Here is a 15920-nt window from a genome sequence, read left to right on the forward strand (position 1 = left end):
CGGCTGACCCCCATCCCCGCCAGCATCACGCTCAGGGGAGCCAGGCTCCTCAACTGGATCTGTCACCCCGGTTGCCGTGCGCTGCAAGGTGGATGTCGCGCCCATCTTGTTACCAAACTTGAACGCGGTGTTTGCCAAGCCTGCAGCAGGCAAGGAACTGATGAACTGATGAAGGGAGGCAGAGCAGGCAGGCAGGCAGGCAGGCAAGGCAGGCAGAGCCTGCAGGACCAAGGCATGGAGAGACTGGCTGGCTGAGCGTGGCCACCAGGCGCACCTGGCGGGGCGTCGAGCTTGCAGCCCGTGACAGCATTCATCATCATCTCAACATGCTTCCCCCCCACGACTTCGGCAGCTGTACAAAACTCCATAACTCGCAAAAGGAACTGCAAGTTCTCCGCCGTCGCCCCCTCCGCAATGTCGGCAACCATGCGTGGCGTCACCCGCCGCCCGCCGGCGGATGCCACTATCTCCACCAAGAGAGCCTTCAGCAGTGGGACCATGCCGGCAAGATTGTGCGTTCTAGCCCATCCATTGCTGTTGGAGTATGCAGACTGTAACAGCAGAACGCCCCGCAGGTCAGGATGCGCCTTGGTGACTCTGTCCCAGTTTTGCAGTAGAGCTGTAACATGCTTGTGTTGGGACTTGCTGGTGCCGCCTTTCAGGCGTTTGGCAGACACGCCGAGACTGCTGCCTTTGCCACCAGAGTTGGTCGCTTCGTCGCGGCCCATAGGCCCCGCTAGAATGGCATTTGGGCTACCCGGAGTCGATCACGACAAACGAGAGGGAAAATGGTGGAGGTTTGAGGGAGATGAAGCCTGAAATGCATGATGGGTGGGGGATGCATGACCCCCGCCAGGAGGGGACCGGTGATCGGGAGGCCTACCTGGCACATGAGCGCAAGCATGCATTGGGTCCTGCTTGCCCTTGTGTGGTCATTCACCTGCTGCAGCCTTGGCTCAGAATTGCAACCGATGCATGTGTACGATCCACGCAGCAGAATTGGAGTGTTACCAAGCCCTCTACGCTGGCAGGCCTGGAATATGCCGCCACGCCTCCTCTACCCTTGCAGTCTCGCCTGCAGCGATTCCCCGTGGCACCTGCCACCTGGCCGCAGTTCGGAGAAGGTGAGGAAGAAGAGCGCTGAGTCGACGCGTCAACCGCAATATCGCAAACTCTGACTCTCGCTACGACCAGGAGGCCATCGACAAGCTGCTGAGGCCTATTGGATCGGCGCGGGACAAACAGGGCGGCGTCCTCCGCCACTGCCTGCAGGCAGCGCAGCACAAGGCGGCGCAGGCAGCTCGGGGCAGAAAGGTGGCTGTTGCGCCGAGCCGGTGGCAGGGGCAGCTGGCAGGGGAGCAGCCAACGCAGCCGCAGGTCGCAACCCGACATCCCCGCAGCAGAAGCGGCAGCACCAGAGCGAGCGCAGCAAGCGGCAGCGCCAGGCGGAGGAGCAGAGCCGCCAGTCGCCTGCTGAGCGCGGCGGCGAGTCTTGATCTTCCAACCCCTGCTTGCTCTTTCATTTGCAATGCTGCCGAGTGCATTGGATTATGCATGTTTGAGTGAGAGAGCAGTAGAATGAGCATGTCAAGCAGCAGGGAGGCCAGGAGGCACGGCTGGCGTGGCAGGCTGGCGGGTTTGTTGGCCGCCGAGGCCACTACCCAGGGCGCCGGCGCCCAACCCCTGACGGGCAGTGAGCCACAACTAAGGGGCTGGAGGCGCCGACTGCCGCGGCGTCTTGCTCTCACGGGCTGCCGCGGCCAGCAGATATTGCAGCTGCTCCGTGGCCGTGCGGCGCACTGCGGAGGGAACCTGGGACCTCAGCCGCTGCTGCACAGCAGACGCCGCCGCCTCCGCCACCACTGATGCCGCGGTGCCGATCACCGCTGCCCCCAGCTCCGGGGCGGTTAGAGCCGCCATGGCCTGCACCGCCGTGGCGCGAATGCGCTCCTCGGCGTCCGCCTGCGCCGCTTGCAGCACCTGCGGGCAGCCGGGGCACGAGCACGGTGGTGCAACCCGGGGACTCTCCCAAGGCGAGGCGATTCGTGTCGCTAGACCTGGATGGTAGGCTCAGCTGGGGCCTCACATTGGTGGTGTGCGCGGCGATGAGCTGCTCAGCCAGAGCCTCCAGGTACAGGCGCACAGAAGGGTGCAGCATCGACGGCGCCGCCGCCTCCTCGCCGCCCGTTTCCCTCGCCTGCTGGTGCTGCTGCTGGCTTTCGGCGGCCACCGCCGCTGCCGCCTCTGCGCCAACAGCGGCAGCCACGCCAGCAGGAGAACTTGTGAAATGTCGGTTTGGGGCAAGCATGCGAGCCCCGCTTCCCACGCAAGTCAGTCGGGCGGGCCGGCCAACACGGCAGGGAGGCCCCACCTTTGAGCTGCGCCGCGATGGCGTCGCCGGCCGGCAGCAGCTGGGCTGAAGCTGCTGAGCTGGCGGCGTTATAGGCCAGGATGTCGGACACATAATCCACCACGTCCCGCAGCTTGACCTGCAGTGAAGAGTGGGGATCCAGAATGGGGATCCAGAATGGAGAGAGATACCATTCTTGTGGCTAAGAGGAAGAGTAGACACCATCAGGGAAAGGGATGAAGAATATCAATCTGGCAAAGGACAGGAGAGGGCAGGTCGCCCCAGCAGCTCCCTGCCCACCTTGTGCTCATCGGTGCTGTACTGCTCCAGGAAGGCGCGCTGCAGCTGCAGCCTGAGCAGGTCCCTCGACGCATCCTGCTGCAAGGCGGCTGCCACGCCGCCCTGCAACGCGGTACGGGCAGCTGCGGCGCCGCTGGGCGCGGTGGGGCGGATCTTCTTGACTCTGCGAGCCTGCTGCTGCTGCTGCAAGCCGCCGCCGCCGCCGCCGCTGGCAGCAAACAGCTGCCGCGAATGCTCCAGCGTGGGACAGCAGAGGTGGAGGAACCGCGAGTCCAGCAGGCCATCCACGGCGGCCAGGCTGGAAAGCGCGGGGCAAGTTGCGCCACCGGCGCTGCTGCTGCTGCTGCCGCTGCTGCCAGGGGCGGTAGGCATGATGTCCGGGCCCACGCGCTCCGCAAAATCATCCAGCACTGAGCGCAGGCAGAAGGCTGCCAGGCTGAAGTGCGCCTGCTGCGGCTGCAGCTCGGCAGAGCCATGCAGCGCCGCCAGGCGGGCCAGCAGGCATCGGAAGTATGGCGCCCGCACCGCCTCGGCATCCCACGGAAGGAACCAGAGGTAGCGCACCACCCAGGGCAGCGCCCAGGCCAGAGGACCGCCCTCGGAGGCCGCCGCAGCCGCCTCTACTGTCGCCGCCACATCCACCAGCCCGGCTGCCGCCGGAGCCGCGCTGTCCGCCTCGCTGCTGCCCGCCCCGGCGCTGCCCGAGCCTGCAAGCAAGGGGCACGGCAGCAGCGGCTCAGCGAAACACAGGGGAGGCTCACAACCAGCCGTGTCAACATCTGATGCACACGCAATGTCAACCACAGGCCAAGCTGGCCCACCTGCGTAGCCTGCCCGAGTGAAGGTGAGGTAGCCCAGGAACATGGCCAGAGTGCTGACCGCTGCCACACGCTCGCTGAAAGGGAGCAGACAACGAGAGCAGCGAGCGGCATCAGGCAGCAGCTGACACTGGCCAAACAGCCGCAAGCCGCTGCAGCTGCCATTGTGAGGGTGGGGGTGGAAGCATAATATGCACGCACCTCAGCCCGCCACTGGTATGCTCGCCAGCTGTCAACGTCCGCAGCTTGCCGCTCATGCATCTGCACACACACACGCTGGCAGACAGCCAAGGCAAACGTCGGGGCACAGCACAGCCCGCAGCATCAGCGGCACCACGGGCACAACACAGCATCACTCTGAGCCGGCCGTGGGCAGCTTGGCTGCCGGAATGGCCCAGGGTGCTTGCCTGATGAGGTGGGCGTTGAGGCGGTGGCTGTCGGCGGCCTCCAAGAAGAGCACATAGAGGCGTTGGGGCCGAGGGAACTCAGCCACCAAGCGCAGCGACTCAGCAACCGCCTCATCCGCGCCGCCGCCGCCGCCGAACCCTGGCCCCCCGCCGCCTGGGCGGCCGCCAACCCCTCGCTGCCCATGCTGCTGCCCATGCTGGCGCCCGCCGCCGGCGCCAGCGGCCCAGCGCGCCTGCTGGCCGGCGCCGCCGCCGCTGCGGCCAAAGCCTGTGGCTGTCATCGGCTGGTTGGATTGCAGGCGGGCGGCGCCACCCCTGCAGCCCGGCAGCCGCAGCAGCGGGTCAGACTAAAATATCATTTCGTTACTGCATTACTTAACAACCAGCACATGACAGCCCATGTCACACCAACCACAGCGGCACGGCCCACCTGCTGGGCCCAGCGGCGCCCTGCGCCTGCAGCCGCTGGTTCAGGCTGTGGAAGCGCCCCACGTTCTTCCGTGCCAGGCTGGACAGCTCCTCATCCAGGAGCGTCTCACCCGTGGCGGCAGCCTGCAACGTGGTGGCAGCGGGAAGAAGTGCGAGGGTTCAAAAAGCTGGTTGAAATGCAGGCAAGGCAGGCAGGTAGGCCGGCAGGCAGGCGCGCGCCGTTCCACGCAGCGCCTCGCCTGCAGCACTGCGGCGCTGAACAGCTCGGCAAAGGCGCCAAAGTTGTCAGGCCGCAGGCGGCGCAGCAGGTCTCCGGCGCTCTGCTGCATGAGCTGCAGCAAGCCCGCCTCGTCGCCGCCTGCGGCGGCAGCGCCCAGGGGACGAGGCACGGCAGCAGGGCGAGCCTCGGCAGCGCGACGCAGCTTTGCTAGATGATACATACATGGCCATGCACCTGCGCTCTGCCACGCTCCCAAGATCAAGCAGCTCCAGCCTGCCTGAACGGTCAAGCCTCTATCGGTTGCTGTATTGCAGCAGGCAGAGCACCGCTGTGCTATGCACTATGCACGCTGCGCTGCCGCACCTGAGGCGGTTGTGGCGGTGCGCCCGCTGTCCGACTGGCGGTCGGAGGTGCCGGCAGACAGGCGGCCCAGCTGGCGCGCCGCAAAGCTGTGCGTCTGCATGGTGTTGGCTAGAAAGGGAGTGGGAATGCAGGAGACGCCAGGCAGCAGCACAGTGGTGCAGATCCGTGCGACGCGGCAGGCTCTACTGCCGGGGTGCAGACACTGCACAAGCTGCCAAGGCTAAGTGCCATCATCGGCAGGCAGCCACAGGCACCTGCGCCGCCGCCTCCTTCATCAGATTGAACCACTCGTCCCGGCAGCTCTCGCGGTTGCTGATGCGCCGCTGCTCCTCCTGCGGCACGCAGGGGCAGGCGGCAGGTGTGGGCAGCTGCCCGCTGGCTGTCGCCGATCCCAAAGCCGCGTGCACAAGTGCACGAGGGCGGAGAGTCCGCCGGCGCCAGCACATTCACCCATGCACACGACCTCTCTGCATCGTGCCATCCCGCAAACCTGGGTGCGTGTCCGGCGGCCGTCACTCGTGAAGGCCGACAGGCCATGCAGGCTAAGAATGCCGCCACCTGCCCGCACCTGATGGTACGCCTTTTCTGCACCCCAGGCGAGCAAGGGGTGGCAGGAGGAGACAGAGGGTTGCGAGCGACTGGGGGGAGAGGCAGAAGCACTCGGCGAACATCGCCGCTAGGCAGCACTGCACCGTGCCGGCCGGAAGGAAAGTCGCTGCAGCGGACACACAGGGCGGCGAGCTTGCCTGTGTGCAGCTGCGTGCTGGCAAAGTGCTGCAGCGCCGCCTGCATGGCGGCGTGCAGGCGCGGGAAGCTGCTGCGCACCAGCGGCAGCGCCGCAAGGTCTGCCAGCAACTGCGGACCCAGCCCCCGGATCAGCCCGCCTGCGGCATCGCAGCGGAAGCCAATGCTATGCCGGATACACGCAGGCACGGCCGGCGGGGCCCAGGCATGAGAAGCAGGGCACCAGGGCGAGCGCGCAGCAGGCAAAGGCGCAGCGGCGCTGCAGCCAGGGCAGTGAAGCGCTCTGCTGCTCCTCTACCCAGCTCACCTGCCGATTGCAGTACGCAGCAGGCGTACCGCTGGGCCAGGCCGCCGCACCACAGCACGGTGACGGGGGTCAGGGCGGGGTCGATGCGTACCGCAGATGGTACTGCCAATAGGTTGAGCAGCAAGTCCAGCTCAGCTGCACAAAGGGGAGGAGGGAAGCGGAAAGGACGACAGTCGGGGCAGGTTACGGTCGAATCACCACCCGGCAATGGCCCTCGCCCACGGCTCCACGGGCAGGAGATCACAACCCGGGCATACAGCCAGCCGCCCACCCACCCACCCGAGAGGCTGATGCTGCTGCAGCAGCGCAGCAGCGCGGCGTGCAGCTCCGCCAGCAGCCTCCCCTGCGGGCACAGCGCTACATCTGCCTCCTCCTGCCCCTGCTCCAGCCCCAGCTGCTGCACGCCGCCTCGCTGCGCCTCCTCCTGCCCACTATCAGCAGCGCCCTGGCTAGCAGAGTCGCTTGGCTGCAGCTGCATGCCGCTGTCTCTGAGCTGCAGTGGGCGGGTGAGTGAGGGCGGGAAGGAGGCGGGCGCATCGAAGCCGCCGCTGGTGGTGCCTCCAGCTGGCGCCAGCCTGGCGCCCATGCGATATGCCGAATCCAAGATGCGTTGTTGCCTGCTGAGGGAAGGGTCATCGCTCCTGCCTGCAGCTGCGATGCCCTCCCTGCTGCTGCTGCTGCTGCTGGCACCCAAATGCAAGCTTTCGAGCTGGCAGCCCAGCGCTGCCGCCAGCTGCTCCCCGCCTGCCGGCGCACCAGCCGCCAGGCTGGGCCCGGCATGGGCCGCCACGGCCACCCTGGTGACGCTGCCCTCTCCCTCGCCCGCCTTGCTACCATCCTTGCCAGCTGCTGCTGCTGCTGCTTCAGTGCCTGCTGGCTTAGCTGGAGACAGGACATCAAAGGAAAGCTGCTGGCACACCGACTGCTCGTCGGCAGACCACAGCAGCGGGCTCCGGCTGCTGCTGCCAGCCTCGCCGCCGCTGCCGTCGCTGCTGCGCGTCCCCAGCGCTGACGCCGCGCTTGATGCGGCAGAGGCCGGCCGGCCAAACGCGCCTGGCGCGCATTCCAGCAGCCCGCCTGCCATCGGCGTGCCCAGGCGGCTGCCGGGCCGCGAGCGCTGCTGCATCTCTGACTGCTGCAGCATGTCGCGGCGGGCTGCGTGCGGGGAGGCGCCTGAGGCGGCTGTGATGAAGGTTTGCTGCACCTCCGCCGGCTGAGCCAGCCTGATGGGTGTGATGCGTTTGGGAGTGGACCCTTCGCGCCCGGGAGAGCCCGCCGCCGCCGACGGCGAGGACGCTGCCGCCGCGCCGCGTCCCCCGCCGCGCATCAGCAGGCTGGCAGCCACCGCAGCCGCGCCCGGAGCAGGCACCCGCACCGCGATTGGCGGCGGGGACATGGGCAGGGTCGCCGCGGCGGCGGCTGCCGCCGGCATCGCCGCGTGCTGCTGCTGCTGCTGCTGCTGCTGCGCAGGCGCTGGTGGCTGCGGCGAGAGCGTGGGCTGCACAGCCTGCGGCGGGTCGCCCTGCTGATGCCCCGCCGGCTGCCCAGCCGCCAACTGGAAGAGCGGGTTCACATCCATGCTGGCCACCTTGGCAGGAACGATTGTGCGCCGCTTGCCGCCCTGCACAGCATGCCATCACTGGTGGCTGGGCGGCGGCACGGCACCGGGCAAGCGGGCCAATCGGCAGGCAGCAGTGAGTACAATAATGCAGGCGGCAACAACATGAACAGTCGTGTTGACGGTGCGCACCTGCTGTTGCCGCTGCTGGCCCGGGGCCGCCGCCAGCAGGTTGGCCGGGCTGGCCCGCCCAGCTGCGCTGCCGCCGTGCTTCTTGGCGCTGCCGCTGCCGCCGCCGCTGGCAGCGGCAGCTGCCAGGGTGGGGAAGTTGGCATCATCCAGCAGCCCCGGCTGGCGCTGGGGCTGGCGGATTTGGTGGGTGCTGGGGCCAGGCTGGGGCCAAGGCTGGCCGGATGCGCTGCCTGCGCTGCTGCCAGCGGCAAGCGGCTGGGGCCGCCCCTGCGCCGCCTGCGGCCTGGGCCGGGGCGCCGCCGGCGCCCGGGCTGCCTCTGCTGCCGCGGGGCCGGCTTCCGCGGCTGCCGGCTGCGGCTGCGGCGTGGGTGGGTGGCTCCCAGCCTCGCTGCTGCCGCCACCCGCAGCCTCTTGCTCCGCCGCAGCCAGAACCAGCTCCGCCTGCTCCCGCACATGGTTGAGCACATGCACCCTGAAGCTGGCGGGCCGCAGCACCGGGCGAGGCGCGCTGGGCGACTTCCAGGGGCTGCCCAGGCGCAGCTCAATGGGAGGAGGCTGGCTGTCGTCGCCCAGCGCCCAAGCCAGTGCTGCCGACAACTCGAGTTGTCCCCCCAGCACCGCCTCCAGCAGCTGCTGCTCCATCGCACTCTCCTGGTCACCCCGGAAGCATGCTGGGCACGCGTGACAGAGGGCGGCGCGAGCAGAAGAGCTTCAACTGAGCGCAGAGCGGAGCGCTCTGGGGCACCCCGGAGAGGGTGAAGACTGCAGATCGAATGCCGTGGGTGATCGCCGCTGCAAATTGCAGGGAGCATGCTGTGCCGCGCTGCGCTGTGCTGCCGCCGCTCACCGCTCGCCGCCGGCCCCTTGCCGGAGTTCATTGCAGAAACAGCTTCAGCAGCATGCATGGCGAGATGCGATGGATTAACAGAGTGCGTTCATGGATGTAGCACAGTACATGTTCTGCCGCACAGTACATGTATCAACAGACGCATGCGGCGAGGCATGGCTTCGCTGCAGAGCTGTTCAGTGTAACCCACCGTTTATCGTGCCTCCGCAGGAAGGAACGGTGGGATGCACACTGCACTTTCGCACAGCCTCATGAGCACCACAGCCATCACCACCTGCCTCCCAGCGCTTTGGTCCGCCAAGCAGCCTGGCAGCGCGATGTCGCCCCACCTTGCCAACCTTCACACCCTGGATGCTTGCATGCCTTGCCATGCTGCACAGCTTCACACATGCGGTGCTGTGTGCGCTTTTTCATGGGGAAGAATCTGAATGAGTGATCTGCATGAAACGCAGCAGGCCAGGACGGGCGGGAAACAAAAGACAAAAGGCAGACAACTGAAGTCAGCGGGGCCAAAATGGGCCATTAGATGCTGCGTGTAATGTACACTGCCTGTCAATAGCAGAGACTGTGGGTATGCGGCTGCGCTGAATGGTGGTTGCCGCCACAGGCTCCCCACCCAGCCGCTGGCAGGACAGGCAGGCCGGGAAAGGTGCCCGTCGCTGCCGCTCATGCGTCCGCCACCTGCACCCGCCACCCAAGCTTCATATGGATCGTGCACTGGTAATACAGCAGGTCGGGGGTGGTGGCGTCTGGCATCCACTCCAGCAGGAATGGAGCCTCCTCGGTGCCTGGAGGGCAGCGGGAGCAGGGACAACCGGTTCGGCAAGTGTGTGTGGGGGGGTGGAACCGGCAGCAGAGCCAGACCCATCTTGCACTGCGCCAAGCACTGCCCACACACCCTGCTGCCAGCCAGTCCAGTGCCAGCTGTCGCCAGCTCACCGTGTGCCTCCTCGCCTCCCCCATAGATCGTCTCGTTGGCAAAGCCGCTGAAGGAGCCGCCACCCACGATGCTGTCGGTCAGGTAGAAAGGATGGTTGGGGCCCGCCATGACTGCAGGCAGGAGCAGAGGCAGGCCAGCGGTGGGTAGGGGTCCATGGCAGAGCATGAGCTGAATCTTGCCAGGGGTCGGAGTTGCGAGTGTGTGTCGGATGGGCCACGGAGGACTATGCAGCCCTGCCACCCTGCTGTTGCACGCGGGCTTGCCGCCAGCGATCCAGGCACCAGCGCCACCCCGATTTTTGCTGCCGCGCCGTCGCCGCCACCGAGCCGAAGCCCAGGGCCCTGCCAGGCTGGCGGCGCACCTCTGAAGGTGTAGGGCGTGCCGCGCACGACGCTCAGAACGGGCGACTCCTGCTGGTTGATATGGTAAGACACTCCCCACCCAGGCGGGTTGGGGTAGTTGGGGTTGGCTGCACGGCAGGGAGGCGGGGCGGGAGAGCAGGCAGAGGTAGGTCGCAGCAGGGGTAGCAGGAGGAGACGGCGGGCTGGCATGGGCTGTGCTGGTGTGGGCTCTCGCAGGAGGAGGCAGCAGGGGGCAGGGCAGGCGCCGAGACATCCGATGCCAAGAGCAGCGCACCGCACCGCACAGGGCAGCACAGCACAGCGCAGAGCACGCAAGTGCACAGCCCTGCATGCCGCAGCGGCGTCCCAGCTGTGCACACCTCCTTCCGTCACGTTGAATTCGGCGACGCCCGACAGCGTCGCCACGGGCGTGCGCGGCGCGGCCGCGGGCGCCGCGCCCGGCGTCGGCGCCCCCGCCGGCGCCCCCGCCTCTGCCAGCAGCGGGCGGCAGGAGGAGGGCGGGGAGGCGGCGCCGAGGTCGAGGCGGTAGCCTTGCCCCACGGGGGCGTGCACGCTTTCTTCTGCCGCCAGGCCCGGGAGCTGGATGCGGTGGTAGAGCACCACCGGCTCCGTCACGTTGCTGCCCTCGCTGACGGGGCCCACTGCCCACACCGGGAAGCCGGAGCCGTCGAGCGGCCAGGCGCGGTCCCAGGCGTCGCTGGCCGCCAGTGGGCGCGTCAGCGTCACCGCCAGCACCTCTCCCACCTGCCAGGGGGGCAGGGTATGGGCGGCGGCAAGGAGGGGAGGCCAGTCAGCGGGGAAGGGGGAGGGGCTGTCAGGAGGCAGCCAGGGGCAGCCCCGGCAGCGGGCAGGGCAGGGTGGCTGTGATGGCTGCCGGGGCATGCCACCCCTCCTTCTCCCCCGCCTCCAGTCCAGCTCCAGGCCCCAACTCCCACCAGCCCCCCAGGCCCCAGCTCCGTCCCCATCTACGCCCCAGCCTGCCCTCTCCTCACCTTGCTGCACCCCAACAGCTCCACCTGGTTGGTGGCCGGGTCTCCCGACAGGCCGAAATCGGGGCACACGCCGCCACGCTCGGTGTAACTGCACTGCAGACGGCTCTGCAGCATGTAGTCAAAGGCGAAGCACTCGCCGCCGATCATGCCGCCTGCAGGGGGTGGCAGGGCACGCGGCGCGCGGCTTGGTTTGTTGGGATGTTGTGTTGGGGATGGAAACTGGCAGGGTGCAGGCCTGCCTCCCGGCGGCCTGCCACGTGCCTACTAAGCTAGTAGCACAAGACCAGATCAGGCCAGCCCGCAGCACGAGGAGGGCGCCGCCCACCGCCACAAGAGCTCACAACCGGCCCGGACAGTACATTACTGCAGTACAGCGCCCGCCTGTTCTTTCCAGCCTCACCCACGACCACGTCGGAGCCGGGCATGGTGACGTCGGTGGCGTTGGCGGCGGAGAAGCCAAAGGCTAGCCAGCGGTTGTCGCCGCCCACGCGCCCCTCCAACCCGATCACCAGCTGGGAGTCGACGACCTGCAGGCAAGGGGGCGCGCATGGAGGGAGAGGAGGGGAGGGAGAGCTGGGGACAGAGAAGCAAGCGCAAGCCGGGCGGCGGGGGACAAGCAAGAAGGCATCCGTGACGGTCGCAGGGCTCAGGCCGGCCCAGCAGGCCCAGCAGGCACAGCGGGACCCCAGCGGACACAGCAGGCACCGCAGGACAGCAGCAGGCCCGCCGCAGCGCAGCTCACCTCCCAGTGAAGGTTGAAATAGCCGGGCAGCAGCTCAACGCAGTTGGCAAGGTCGAAGTCGGCTCCAGCCGCAGGACCGGGCGCTGGGGCGGGCTCCCCAGCGGGAGAGGGCTCGGGGGAGGGGGGAGAAGAGGCAGGGGGCTCTGGCTCAGGCGCTTCGGGCTCAGGCTGCGGCGAGTCGGGCACGGGGGTCTCAGATCTGACTGCGGCAGCAAGGAGCGGCACCAAGGGGCGGCGGCCGCGCGTTCAGGGCAGCTGGGCGGAGCATGGCATTGCATCGCAGGGTCTGGCGTGGTCGGGCGGGCAGGCACGGCGAGTGTGGCTGCACAGGTTGTAGCATCCAGGCGGCTTGAAGCAGCTGCAGCCCGGCGCCCTTTGCAGCTGCACGCTCCTCAGCGCAGGATGCCCGACAGCCCCTGCCCCAGGCTGCCCGCTGGGCCCTGCCACACACTGCCGGCAGCCCCTCCACAGCCTCCACCCCCTCCTCCCTGCCTCACCCTGCTGCAGCTCCACGTGCCCAAAGTCTGCGAAGAACTCCTCACACCACAGGCTGATGACCGAGAAGTCGTCAAACGTGATGCCGTCGCCCAGGGTGAAGGTGGCCTGCGGCCGGGAAGGGCGGCGAGGCGAGCGGCGGGCAAGCGGCGGGCAGTACAAATCAGCGACAGGTGTAGGCGAGCAGGGCGTTCCCACGTCGCCACATCCGAGGCCCCCAAACACCAAGACCCAGCGGTGGAAGCCCGCAGCGCCTTTCTACACACGCCGGCAGCAACCACCTGCATGTGCATGCACTCGTCCCACCCACTCCCACCCACCGTCTCCCCGTCGTAGCCGCGGGTCAGCTGGCCAGGCACGATGCGGCGGCCCTCGCTGCGGATGTCCCCGTTGTCTGTGGAAGGGGCGCCCCACCACCACACTTTGGGGCCCTGGCCGTCATAGGTGAAGCCATAGACCTCAAAAGTGCAGTCGTCCACGATGCGCACCGTGCCGCTGACCTGCAGCAACGGGGGCAGCACGGGCGGGGGGGGGGGGGAGTGTGGTCGTGCCCACCGCGTGGAACTGTGTGCTGTGGCGGGGGAGCAGGATGCAGCAGCACATGGCATGGCATGGTGGTATGGCGGTGGCGGCAGCACTGAAGGGCTGCTTGGCTACTCATAGCACGAGTGTAAGGGGGCGCTCTGCGAGCCTGGGGGGCGCAAGGGGGTGCGGCAGGGAGGCGACAGCAAGCGGCGGCTCTGGGCGAGGCACTCACATCGTGCTCGAACTCAGTCAGCTGGCCCTCAAAGCCAACGTAGGGCGAGGTGGAAGTGCACTGGGCCAGGCCTGCAGATGCGTACCAGCGGGCAGCGAGAGGGTGTGCGTGCCTGCGGCAGCTCCAGGCTTGCCGGCGGCAGGCGGCAGGCGGCGGTGAGGCGGGCGGCTGAAGGCACCGCCTGCCTGCGCGCGGCATGCAGGCGCTGCCCAATTCCGCGTTGCAGCTTGCCTAGGGTCGCCTGGGACAGCAGCAGGGCGGCCGCAAGCAGCAGCGCAGCCCCCGCAGGGTTCCCAGAGTGCAGGGCTTTGGACATGGCAGCGGTGTTTTGAGCACAGCAGACGCATCGCCGCCAAACAATGCGGGTGTGCGACCCCAGCTCTTGGTTTAAGACCACCCGGCCTGAGAGAGCGCCACCTGGAGGGTACTGCGCTGTTTGCCGCATTCTCTGACGCTTCTTTAGGATGATGTCAACTTGCGACTCCCAGTACGGAGGAAGGCGGGCACGAGGGCTCGATGCGGCAGCGCAAGGCGGCTGAGGTTGCGCCACACCGCCGTTCCTCTCCCGCCTGACATGACACGACATGTGTCGCCCGCCGCCAGCACTGCCACCAACCCAGTGGAGCATAGCGGCAGGCTGGTGCCATCCCCCTGTCTGTGCTCTCATGCCACCAACTACGTTCGTCAACATCATGATGATGGTGTTACACAAAAGGCGCCCAGCGCCCTCGATGGGCCGGCATGCGTGTTGCAGCAGGCCCGCAATGCAGACAAGAGAGCACGCTGTGCAGGTGGGCAGGCACAAGGGGAAATGAGAAATGAATGCAGTCCTGTCAGATCAGCAGCATTAATACATCAGAAAGCAATGTCCTTGTGAAGCCGCTGGCAGCCTGCAGCCGCAATGTGCAGCTCGCCAGGGCGGGGCAGGCGCTGCGCTGTGCCGCGTGCTCCGTGTGGTGCCCATGCGTCTGCCTGGGAACCCCAGCGGCGTGGTACAGGCAGCATGGGGCGGGCTGGCAGCTACTCTTCAGCCGGTGCGGGGGCCGGGACGGGAGCTTCAACGGGGCTCTCAGCGACAGGCTCCTCGTCTTCTGCAGGCGGGTCCTCATTAACTGCAGGGTGCAGGATGGCAGAGCCGGCTCAGGATGGTCGTGCCAGGCGCATGCTGTGCTGCCGCCCCCTCCCAGCACTGCTGTGGCAGCGCGTTGCTGCTGCCTGCGCTCGCACAGCCTTTCCGGGGCTCACCCTGCTGCAGCTCCACGTGCCCAAAGTCGGCTGCAAAGTCCTCACACCACAGGCTGATGACTGGAACGTCATCCCAGGTCAGGCCAGACTCCAGAGTGAAGGTGACCTGTGAGCAAAGTGCAGCGGCGGGGGTGGCAGGGGGCAGGCGGGGACGAGAGGCGGATCAGCAAGGAGGCCAGGCGAGCGGGCACCTCGGTACCAGCAGGCAGGAATCCCTCGCTGCCGCCCCAGTGCCACTCGGACAGCCAGCTGCTGCAGGACACACACAGGGACAACACGCAGCAGGCAGCCCACCGTCTCTCCGTCGTAGCCGCGGGTCACTTGCTCCGGCACGATGCGGAAGCCCTCGGAGCGGATGTCGCTGTAGTCGGTGGAAGGGCCGCCCCACCAGTACACATCGGGGCCCTGGCCGTCGTAGGTGAAGCCGGAAACCTCGAAAGTGCAGTCATCCACGATGCGCACCGTGCCGCTGACCTGCGGGCGTGGTGGCAGGCGGCAGGGGCAGCGAGAGGGCGGTGAGGGGCTGGGATGTGTGGGGTCAGCAGTTGGCGGGAAGCGCTTATGTGCTGGGTTGCATGCATTCCTGGGTGTGTGTGGTGAGGAGGTGTTCTGGGGGCTGCAGTGAGGCAAGTGTGCAGAGTCGGGGCAGCAGCGGTGCCAGCTGGGCGGGCGGGAGGAGGTGGGGCGCGCAAGAGCGGTGGGCGGTAGGCGGCCGCTGCAGCTGGCAAGGCGACCTCACTCACGTCGTGCTCGAACTCAGTCAGCTGGCCCTCGAAGCCGACGTAGGGCGAGTTGGAAGTGCACTGGGCCAGGCCTGCAGATGCGTACCAGCGGGCAGCGAGAGGGTGAGCACATATGACTGGGCGGGGCGGCGGGCGCAGCTCCTGAGCTGGCCGCAGAGGGCTGCAGGCGCGGGAGTGCAGGCGCCGCCCAATTCCGCGTCGCCGCTTGCCTGGGGTCGCCTGGGCCAGCAGCAGGGCGGCCGCAAGCAGCAGCGCAGCCCCCGCAGGGGTGGCAGTGTGCCTCTTGTTGTTTTCTGTGAACATGGTGGCTTGGTGATTTAATGATTGAAACCAGGCACAACGTGGCTTTTATAGGCGCTTGTGCACCCCAGCTCTTGATTTAATACCACCCGGCCTGAGAGAGCGCCACCTGGAGGGTACTGCGCTGTTTGCCGCATTCCCTGACGCTTCTTTAGGATGATGTCAACTTGCGACTTCCAGTACGGAGGAAGGCGGGCACGAGGGGCTCGAGGAGGCAGCCCAGGCGGCAGGCAGGGCCTGCCCCAGGGCGGCGGCAGCGCATGGGGGTGGGATGCAGTCTGCAGAGGGTTGGGAATGCGTGCACCCGGCATCCAGTGCATAATTTTCTTCATTTTAATCTGGTTTCCGAAGCACCAGGTTCATGTTTAGCGGGGTTTGGGAGGGAGAAAAACGTGCGCCAAGTGCGGGAGCCGTGCTGCCGCCGGCTCTCGTGAGCGGCGCCTCCTGCAAGCTCAAGCATAGGGATAGGAACAGCGCCGAGCACCATCAGGAGCGCTCCCTGGGGAGGAGAAAGACGAGAGCACATCAATGCCGCAATCAGGTGACGAGTGGATGGCACTCGGGCGCCGTGGGTCATATAGCGGAGCTTGGCCACGCTGGGCGCTGCACCACCCGCCAGCGGGTGTTCCTCTGCTCAATCCTTTCGTGGTTCCGTTGTATCCCAAGTGGGGGACATCGACCTCACAAACATGCATTCTCTCCCTCCCTTCCTATCCGGCTCGCATTCCCCCGGTGCGCGGGAAGGCGGCGCCGGCGGAGGCAGGTGGGGAAGCGGGGAGCCGCCAGGCGGCGGCGGGGGGTGGGCGCCG

At 67.4% G+C, this 15920-nt stretch overlaps 5 protein-coding genes across 5 annotated transcripts in view; all 5 read right to left on the reverse strand.

The window, feature by feature from the left end:
- The window catches only part of CHLNCDRAFT_142495 (expressed protein), a gene marked incomplete at both ends in the record, with an annotated part of 2512 nt that extends 2012 nt beyond the window's left edge, over positions 1 to 500 (reverse strand). Inside the window, 2 exons of the mRNA XM_005842826.1 lie at positions 9 to 140; positions 275 to 500. Coding sequence (XP_005842888.1) covers positions 9 to 140; positions 275 to 500 — 358 coding nt within the window. The remainder of the gene's footprint in view (positions 1 to 8; positions 141 to 274) is intronic.
- Positions 501 to 1704: 1204 nt separating this feature from the next.
- On the reverse strand, positions 1705 to 3725 carry CHLNCDRAFT_142497 (expressed protein; the record flags this gene model as incomplete). Its single annotated transcript, XM_005842827.1, has 6 exons — positions 1705 to 1980; positions 2087 to 2244; positions 2372 to 2489; positions 2651 to 3357; positions 3472 to 3545; positions 3670 to 3725. 6 exons carry the CDS (start codon positions 3723 to 3725, stop codon positions 1705 to 1707), a joined length of 1389 nt encoding a protein of 462 aa, XP_005842889.1.
- A 95-nt stretch (positions 3726 to 3820) lies between these two features.
- CHLNCDRAFT_142498 (hypothetical protein) lies at positions 3821 to 8330 on the reverse strand (the record flags this gene model as incomplete). Its single annotated transcript, XM_005842828.1, has 9 exons — positions 3821 to 4190; positions 4306 to 4427; positions 4553 to 4662; positions 4888 to 4981; positions 5142 to 5219; positions 5614 to 5771; positions 5939 to 6073; positions 6218 to 7559; positions 7689 to 8330. 9 exons carry the CDS (start codon positions 8328 to 8330, stop codon positions 3821 to 3823), a joined length of 3051 nt encoding a protein of 1016 aa, XP_005842890.1.
- An 871-nt stretch (positions 8331 to 9201) lies between these two features.
- CHLNCDRAFT_142499 (hypothetical protein) lies at positions 9202 to 13268 on the reverse strand (the record flags this gene model as incomplete). The annotated part of the gene is made up of 11 exons (XM_005842829.1): positions 9202 to 9323; positions 9475 to 9585; positions 9837 to 9944; positions 10197 to 10581; positions 10830 to 10981; positions 11230 to 11356; positions 11572 to 11774; positions 12069 to 12174; positions 12387 to 12566; positions 12824 to 12894; positions 13241 to 13268. The coding sequence occupies 11 exons, from the start codon at positions 13266 to 13268 to the stop codon at positions 9202 to 9204; spliced, it is 1593 nt and encodes a 530-aa protein (XP_005842891.1).
- Positions 13269 to 13843: 575 nt separating this feature from the next.
- Positions 13844 to 15248, reverse strand: CHLNCDRAFT_142500 (hypothetical protein; the record flags this gene model as incomplete). The annotated part of the gene is made up of 5 exons (XM_005852255.1): positions 13844 to 13935; positions 14069 to 14174; positions 14363 to 14542; positions 14812 to 14882; positions 15221 to 15248. 5 exons carry the CDS (start codon positions 15246 to 15248, stop codon positions 13844 to 13846), a joined length of 477 nt encoding a protein of 158 aa, XP_005852317.1.
- Between the last annotated feature and the right edge of the window lie 672 nt (positions 15249 to 15920).

Source organism: Chlorella variabilis (genome assembly GCF_000147415.1).
Source record: "Chlorella variabilis unplaced genomic scaffold CHLNCscaffold_40, whole genome shotgun sequence".
Lineage (NCBI taxonomy): Eukaryota > Viridiplantae > Chlorophyta > Trebouxiophyceae > Chlorellales > Chlorellaceae > Chlorella > Chlorella variabilis.